This window comes from Nestor notabilis, unplaced genomic scaffold (assembly GCF_000696875.1).
Source record: "Nestor notabilis isolate BGI_N333 unplaced genomic scaffold, ASM69687v1 scaffold26963, whole genome shotgun sequence".
In the NCBI taxonomy this organism is placed as follows: Eukaryota; Metazoa; Chordata; class Aves; order Psittaciformes; family Psittacidae; genus Nestor; species Nestor notabilis.
In genome coordinates this window covers 11,389-20,446 of record NW_009923832.1, presented here as the reverse complement: position 1 = coordinate 20,446, position 9,058 = coordinate 11,389, and the positions used below count along the sequence as shown (strand labels likewise).

The 9,058-nt window shown below is 51.7% G+C and overlaps 1 protein-coding gene across 1 annotated transcript in view; it reads right to left on the bottom strand.

Moving 5' to 3' along the window:
• Positions 1-9,058, bottom strand: part of NPLOC4 (nuclear protein localization 4 homolog (S. cerevisiae)) — a gene marked incomplete at both ends in the record, with an annotated part of 22,764 nt that overhangs the window by 4,461 nt on the left and 9,245 nt on the right. Inside the window, 3 exons of the mRNA XM_010012348.1 lie at positions 5,564-5,724; positions 7,664-7,790; positions 8,523-8,594. Of these exons, the coding sequence (XP_010010650.1) occupies positions 5,564-5,724; positions 7,664-7,790; positions 8,523-8,594 (360 nt within the window). The remainder of the gene's footprint in view (positions 1-5,563; positions 5,725-7,663; positions 7,791-8,522; positions 8,595-9,058) is intronic.

The following is a 9,058-nucleotide window of genomic DNA, read 5'->3' as shown; positions in this document are numbered from 1 at the left end:
GTACACCCAGACACGGCCCGAGCAGGCTCCGGCACGCTGCTCCCCTCCAGGCAGCATCCCCCCTTTCCCAGCCCCTTTCCCAAACATCCTCTGTCCCCAGGAACCGTTCCCTTTGTTAAGAAAAAGAATCTACCTTCCAGTCTTTGAAGCTCCTTTTTAAAAGCAGCCCCGATAAGGATCTTTCTCTCCTTGAACATGACAGGTTGTTGGCCCTGTGGTTATTTCAGCAAGGAGCCTGGTGGCTCGTGGCCTCAGATCTCCCTGGCTCTGACAGGAGCAGGAGGAGACGTGGAGCCTTTGCAGGGAGATCACAGGAGCTGAAAGCTAAACCTGCTCCCTAGATCGCCGTGATACCGCAAAGAGGCAGGGACCAAATCCAATCAGACCGAGGCGGCTTCCCAAACACAACCCTGCCCTGGCAAGAAGGAACCTGCAACAACTCACACATAATGAGCCCATCTGGAATTCGTTTTCAAATCTAATTAAGTTCTAATATGCAGAAACATTTTTCCAGCACCTGTTCACTTTAATCTCTGCCTCTGGGGATTTCCATGTTAAATGCCTTCTCCTGAATGTCACGCTGCTGAGCGAGGCCTCGAGACGTGCGCGGGGCTGTTAGCACCAAACTGGAACCTCATCCCCCCCCAGTCCCTGCCCCTCCTCAGACAGAGCCCCCCTCAACGCCAGCACTTCTCCTCCAACCCCCATAACACCATTTTATTAGGCAATTACGTTTTAAAGGCCTTAACAAACGTCAAGCTGGGAGAAAGACATCTCCATCCTGAACTCAGCAGCCACCAGGGCCCCAGCAGCGCCTCTTGGCATGTTATTGCTGAGACCCCCAAAGCCATGAACGCCCAAGAAGCAATGACTCCAAAGGGAGGCCAGGAAGAGGTTCACGAAGGTGCAAGTATTTAGTTCCTGGACAAAAATCAAGCAGCAAAGCCTGGAGGAGCTGCACAATGAATCATCCTGAAGACAGGAGCAAGCTGGAGGTTGCGTCAGGCGCTGCGATTAGAGCCTTGTGAACCACTGTTTGGAGGCAGGAGCTGCAAACGGATGAGGTCAAACAGGGGGAAGGATGGGTGCTCCTGCAGGGAATGCGGGATGCATTGCACACCCCTGCAGCTCCGGGATGGCTGCCGTGGGACAGGCTGCTGGGTGGCCTTGGAGTTCGTGATCTGGGTGAGGAGCCAGGGTGGCTTCAGCCAGGAGGGAGGCTCTGGCTCTGTGTCCAAGGGCTGGATGGCTGTTAGCATCCCACACCATCAGCATCCCACGCTGGACTCGCTCTGCTGAAGGCACCATGAAAATGAGCAGCTCTGTCCTTTCTGTGCATTCATAAAGCCCAACCTCACTCTTCCTCTGCTGATTCCAAGAGCTTTACCTGGCAGTCCTGCCCCTTTGCACAGATCCAGCAGCTGACCCAGAAATGAAGCAACTTTTGTAAGAGCAATAGGTCAGTGAGAGTTGAAACCCTTCTCAGGAGACTCCTCATGAGCTAATCAAGCATCCTCCTCCCCAGAGCAGCTGGGACATTTAAGGCTAAGGCGGCTTTTCCAGTCCAACATGAAGTGTTGGTAGGAGGCCAGGCAGGGGAAGTCCTTCGCTGTCAGTGAACCCTCCCTGCAGAAGTCTCCCTGCAGGCTGGCTGCGGTGCCTTCCCTGCAAGAGGATTTCAAAGCAAACAGGAGGAAGCAACGTGTGCCCTGGTGAGGGCAGCCGGGCCCAGAGGTCCCTTTGCTCTGATAAAAGCAGTGCCCTGGCGCAGGGCTCACCCAGGGCCAGATGGGACCCCGCTCTGCAGATGACAAGCCAAGGCTCAGCCGCTGTAAATGCACAAAGCCCACGCTGGACTCTGGGAGGGCAAAGGGCTCTTTCACAACACTGGTGCCATTGTAAAGGGCTTTCGTCTTACACCATCCCAAAGAAACTCAGGCAGAATGTTAAGGCAGCTGTAAAATGCAATTCATTGCAAGGGTGACATCTCCATGTTTGCACTGAGCCGACACAAATACCTGTGATAAGAGACAAAGCCAGGCCCAAAATCCAATTATCCAAGTGTTTCAAAGGGTCTGTAAAATGCAGCCAATCTCTTCAACTTCAGCTCTGAATAATCAACCCAGGGCTTGGAAGGTACCTTCTTAGTGAAATCAAAATCAATACGGTTAATTTCTAGAACCAGACGGACAAAGGAGATCCCTCGAGGGTAGAAGACAGGGAATGGAAAATGCTCGTACGTAACGTTCAGGCAGGCTCTGCCTCATCCAGCTGAGAATCAGGGTGAAATGGCCACTGCAAATCCGTCGTCTTTCCTCACAGAAAGCAGTTACTCTCACTTGTGTGTCTGTGTCTTGACAAGAGCGACTCCTTCATGGGTTTTGTTGCATTGAACTCACTGAGAGGCATGTGCCGGTTCAGACTGGAGACAGCGCTGTGCAGTGATGCTGCGCAGACAACCCATGAGGCCAGGGGGGATGTGCTCTTCCTTCTGGCTAATCTCACCTGGGGAGGCATCTCAGAGCAAAAGAACTTGTACTCAAGGTCCCCAAAGCCCTCGATGTTCATGCTGGAGCAGAACTCCAGCCCTCCCAAGCCAGGAGAGCAGCGGCCGCACACAGAAAGCGCGTCCTGCCAGTTCCACAGGGGTGGTTCCTCCGAGCAGCGGGGCCAGTGGCCAACATGAAGAGAGTGGTAAAGGAACATAGGAATGACACGGGCAGAGCGTCGGGAAGAACTCTCGGCTCCCGAGGCAGGGCAGCGCCGGTGCCACCAGCTCTCCTCTTCCCAGGGAGGAACAGCCCATCCGCGCTAACGCACCACGAGGTGAGTCACGTTCAGGCAGGAACAGCTGCAGCCCCACAGGACGTGGTAGCTCCTGCTGCTGCTCCACAGACACAAAACGTGGTGCAGACCATGGAAAAGCAGCTCTCTGACAGAGACACCTCTTCAGCCATGCAGGGAAGCTCCTGCCTGCAGACCGGGCCCTCACCCCCCTTTGTGCCTGCAGCGATGCCAATCCAAGTGCATTTTGAACAGTCACCGCTGAAATACCAACACCTACTGCAGAGGTATGAGACATCTTTCAGCACGATCAAAGCACAGTTGCTGGCTTACCCCTCACTAGAGATACAACCAGCAGCACCTCTTCCTCTTCCTATTCGCACAGCTGAAGCTGAATCTACCGTGCTGCCCTGCTGCAGACAGATAGGAGGGTTCAGTAGATTCTGCCTCGCATCTGGATGCACAGTTGTTCTATAAATACACCCACACTACCCAACACGCTGCCCTTCTGGTTCTCATCCAATAGCTCCTTTCATCCTAAAGGGCTTTTCAAATGAATGCTTGCACATTACACTGAAATATATGTATGGACGTTTCTCTTTACCAGTGATAGCTTCTCAGCGTGAGACAAAACACAGCAACTACTCTAAAGTGCAGCTTTCAGCCCAAAGTTATCTGGGGGGCCAGCACAGAGGGGACCTCCCCAGTGAGGACTGGGGGCTCAGCTCCTGCACTTTCAGCAGGGAAATAGGGAGCGGGGCGCTGGACCTTGAGCCATCTGCTCCCTGCTGTGAGGCCAAGCACTGGACTCCTGCTCCTCGCACTGTATCTGACCAAGGCTTTGACACCATCGCTGTCACCAACCCAGTAACTATGAGGTAGTGTCTCTGACCTCAAGCCTTGCACATTTAATGAGACCCCAAAGGTTTTCCAAGCCAGCAGTGACTAAGCTTTCCGTTGATTTAAGAACATTCCAAAAAAATTAGGAGATCCTACAGCCAAACACGTTTAAGGCTGAAGGACAATTCCACCCGCCGGAGCAGCCCTCATTGCAAAAGAGGCAATTATGGACACAAGTTATAAAACATATGAAATAAGCTGCAGCCCAACCCAGCGAACGTGTGGTGCATGGAAATTTCCACACGAGGCTGGAGCCATCAGTTCCCTTTCTGTTTATCTCCCAGCTTCAGATTCCGAATGGGAGTGAAGACCGTACGGGAACACCCACCGCCTTCCTGCTACTCCCAGCACCCCGGGTGGCCCACATGTGGGACACAGGCCATGGGACCTCCTGCAAGGCTGCACCCTGACTGTGGCACAGCGCGGGCTCCTCCGAGCAGGACCTCGGCACGCCAGGAGATGATCTCATCTTCACATCCAGGGCCGACCCTTGCACAACCGAGCTCTGCTGCATCTGCGTCGGACCTGGCTTATCAGCTCCTGAGAGCTGCCCGTGTGCGAAGGGAAGAGGCACGGGTTCCATCCACCTTTCCTCTCCAGCACTGAATTCAGCCAAGGGGTGTTCCTCTTTACTAGCCAAGCCAGCAGTTGGGTGTTAAGGGGTGGAAGGGAAAGATGGAGTCTCCCAAGCTCGTTCACCCAGGCCAGCGTTTCAGATTCAGGGCACACAAGAGCTCCATTTCTGCTGCTGGTGCACGACAGGCCCATTTCAGTTGTCCCAAATGAAGGCAGCTTTGCTTATCCCATGCTCCTTCACGGACAGCTTTAATACAGGCAGCAGGAGCAGGCTGTGAATCTCACACAGACAAGAAGGAGATAACCAACTCGGGTGATGGATGGCTAATTAGCTGGCAAACAGCACCATTAATTAATTCCTCTGTCCCTGCTCACAGGGCACCAACATACACACGTTCGAGAAGCGGTGCCATTAGCCTCTGCAGAGATCCTGTCCCCAAGTTTCTAACTTGGCCCTGCAGATACAGGGGGGCTGAAGATCCCCAGGAACAACTGTCAAGGGAATAATGACAGTCCATTCATCACTAGCAGCAATGAAAACCACAGCAGACAGGTTACCAGCAGTGCTCCTGCAGGACACATCATGTAGGAGCATTCTGGACCCACTCTGGGGGTGTGGAGCCCCCACTGCTCCTCAGGACCAGTTTTTGGAGCTTAGTCTGACCCAAGAACTGGAGCACTGGCAGCCACCCCAGCACTAGAGAGGAAAGCTGGGGCACAACCCTTGCTCTGACAGCCTTTGCACCTTCCTTCTGTCACAGAGAAGCACGCACAAGGCTGTCCCTCCTCTTCCTGCATCTATTTTCTGCTGCATCTGCTGCCCAGTTGGTGCCTGTAAGCGTGTCACACACGAGCAAATCCCTGGCAGTGCAAAGGGAACCCACTGCTCCCACCACACCATTCCTGCGAGCACACATCATATGGCTGTGCTGCGGAGGAAGCTGAACTCAGCTGGGGATTAAAACCAGCAGAGAGGCATGGCAAATACTGCCAACACATATAGAGGGGAGGGGAATTTAGAGCACTTGCTATGGGCTCATGGTGGATCACTGCAGACCTCATTTAGAGGCTGGATAGCCAATGGCTACTGCTGCACTGGGAGCTGTAACAACACGTTTACGAGGGGGAAATGGAGCTTATGCAATTACTCTGCAGACATGTGGTGAATGGTTACTACTGAAAATAGTTCAGACCTCAAAGCCATCCCTTCCTGAGCTGGCCATCCCGATTTCCATGCTGATTTCCAGACACACAGCAGAGCTGGTTCTGCAGCTCCCCCCTGCCCCAGGCACGCAGCTCTTACCTTATAGAACACATCAGGCACATACTGCTCGCTGCTGGACTCCTTGGCGTAGCCCAGCTCCGGCGCGTCTCGGCAGGGCAGCAAGCACTCATCCCGCACCAGAGCCATGCACTGATTCGAGACCTGGTACCCCTCAAAGTGGACCTGGTTGTCGGGACCACCTGGAAGAGAAGAGGCTGGTTAAAAGCCCCACCCAGGAGTGATTTGTCCGGTGTAACTCGGAGAGGCACGACCCCAGGAGCAACAGTAAACACCATGCTCTCACTAACAGTGAAGCACGGCGAGGTGGAACCTCTGTGCTGCTGCCTGGAAGGATTTCTAGGCAAGAACCCCCTCTAAGCTCTACATTTATTAAGTAACACACATCTTCACAGCCAGCCTAACAGGACAGACTCCTGTGGTGACAGCGAGAGTGCTTTGCCAAGAGCTTAAAGGTGAAGCTGCCCTTTGGGAAGGCTCCGGATAACACCACCCTCCCGCTACCCTGTGGGTGTCTCCTCTCTCTCAGAACAAAAACCAGACACAGCTCCTGCAAACCTGTTTCATTTCCAAGGAGCTACGAGCTGCAGATTGAGGGTTGGTCACTAAGAAATGTCAGGGATAAGAAGAAGTGTTTTCTCAGCCTGTAATGGATGGCTCAGTGGAAATCTGACATGGAAAGTGGAAATTAAGCCCCTGGCTCACTGATAGATCACATGCTTGGTGCTTTAATTTGGGTAATGTAAGCAACATCAGGTCATATGTCAGTAGAATACAACTGGAAAGAGAAGATACAGACAGATGGTAGGAAAACGTTACTATTTCCAAACCTAGGGAATTCAGGAGGGGACAGGAATTAATCCATGTTGAGGATTTAAAGGCAAAGTTGATGCAAACTATCCAAATGTATTTATATGGCACGAAACGAAGGAATCAAGTGTTTAAATAGAAACCTGATGGGCTGATTGAACAGAAGAGAATGAGATTATCTGGAACAGAAAAGAGGAAATATTCATTTTCTACCCTTTGATCTCTAACCTCAATCACTCACTGCTCCAGAACAAACACTCCTAGAAATTAAACGTGGACCAAGACCCAGGGAAGGTCTGAACAAAGCTGGCCACTGGTTTCTCAGTGAAACAACCTTGTTTAAAACCAGAAATAAATACCAAAAGGAGTGAGCGAGATACACATCTATCTGTAATGAAAGATGGATGTGCTGAGCAGCCTGGAATGCACGGGCAGCTGTCTGACTGCACGGGCCTCAACTGAAAGAGAGAGTTTTTCTCTGGAAAAGGCTCTGGGAACACTTACAAAACCTGGGCTCGGGGCAGGCAAGATCACACTTTCAGTTTTTACACTGGATGCTGGTTGCAAGTCACGAGGTTTGGTTTTGGGGTTATTGTGTTAAACAGACCCAGAACCCAGCGTATCTGCTCCAGGGGAGGTTTAACTGAACACATGTGGCAGACTGAACCTCGAAGAGCCAGCACACACCAGCACCTCCCCTCGCAGCCCGGGCAGTGCAGAGCGTTCCCCGCTGCCTCTGGAGACTTGCTGTGAACTGGCTAAAATCAGAGGTGACAAAGCAAAGCAGGTTTTGCAGCTTCTCTGTTTTATTCAGGCAAACAGAAAATGTTTCCATGTGCAGAAGAACGCAGCATCCTACATAAGGGTTCCCTGACAGCAACACAAGGGAGATAAAGGTCCCTCCTTCATGCTGAACCAGCCAGAGTTAACTCTCAGGCTCTGGATTCCCGTGGTTCTGCACTGCCGCTTTCAGGCAACAGCATTTGGAACTGAAAGATTCAAACCAGAGAAGTGAGGAACAGTTACTCCCCTGGCTGCAGGCAAAAAATGCTTTCTGGATCAGAGAGGTGGATGCTCCAAGTCTGAACCTCAATTGTTTCCTGCAGGGGACAGGGTAAACGATTGAAGAGAAGATAGCAGAAGGAATGAAGAAGTGTTTTACTTGATAGAGCAAAGCAAACCCCTTGTTAAACAGGACAGATGGGGACCGGGATGTCTGACTTCTCCTGGCAGAGCTGTATATTCTTCTCTTAACAAGAGATAATTCATGTGTAACCCAGAGAGCTGGGGCAAGCCCAGGCCAGTGAATACCTGTAGCCACAACTGTGACAAACTTGGATCCAAAATGACCATCTGGAGAAAGGCGGCAGATGTTGGGCTGCTGGTTCTGAAAGTTTCCAGCTGTGATGCACTCTTCTGCACTTAGATAATACGTGTCCTGAGGGAAGAGCAGAAATATCAATACCAAGGACAACGCGGTGGAGCCCAGACCCACTTCCCTGGTCTGCAGCCAAAGAAAACTACCAACACCCTCAGAAAACATGCTTTCGTAGAAAGCTGCTGCAGGGACTGGGGAAAGAATGTGACATGTCAGCTCCCCAGCCCTGAGCCTGGCTCCCGCCAGAGCGACTGTCCCACTTGTGGTTCCACCCACCTTTCACACCTTTCCTTTTCATTTTAACAGGGATTCATTTTCCAAATGGGGCCGTTATTGATTTAGAATTACAGGGAGCTGGGAAGGTCAAAGTTTGAGCCATTTATATCTCACAAAGCCCAGCCCAGAGGAACATCCTCTGACTGAGCCACTTTGGCTCAGTTTGCACCTCAAACCACCCCACTCACAGAATCATCTTAGAATCACACAGACTGGTTTGGCTTGGAAGGGACGTTAAAGCTCATCCAGATTTTCTTAAACCAGGAGCACCAGTTCTTAAAGCAGAGTAGCTGGAGGCAGCTTTGCATTATATCTAAACAGCTTCAACCCCCTAACAGTGCTCTTCAAGCTCCTTTTCCTCCAGAAGCTTCTGAAAAACCAACCCCATTTCACAAGAACTCTATTCCCAGCATCACCTCCAGCCGTGCTCAGCACCCTGCTGCGCACAGCCAGCATTAAGCCATTACAAGCCCTCAGCACCAGCAGCTCTGATTTAGCTGCACGCTTGAACCTCACCTTGTTTCTGCTGTATCGAACAGTCCCTTTCCGGGTGTCTTCAGAGACCAGATCAGTAAATATCCAGCCAACCTATAAAGAAGCATTACAAGGAAAGTCACTTTAAGAAAAAAAACCCAAAGCAGAAGAGAGCTTATACATTTTCTCCTACCAGGACAAGATGTTCTTGGCTCCTCGCACGGCCCTGCTGTAGCTGCCTGAAGGAAATGGCTCTCCCAGCTGTGCCGGGCTCATTTGAATCCCATTTCCAGGAGCAGCATGCCAGCTGGCCGGCCGGGGGCACCTGCAGCTTTATGTTTCACTATGGAATATTTTTTCATGGAAAGATCTGGAGGCTGCAAGAGGCCTCTCAGCCGCTACCTCCTCCCACCCACAGCAAAAAGCATTTCCTATTGAGTGCGGAGCGGGAGCGCCAGCAGATGACAAAGCAGCTCACATGATCTCATTTGGAAGCTCAGTAACTAGTTAAGATACAGCTCAAATGTTCCCGCTGGAGTATGATTCATTCCAAATCGATCTGCTCCGATCCAAACCCC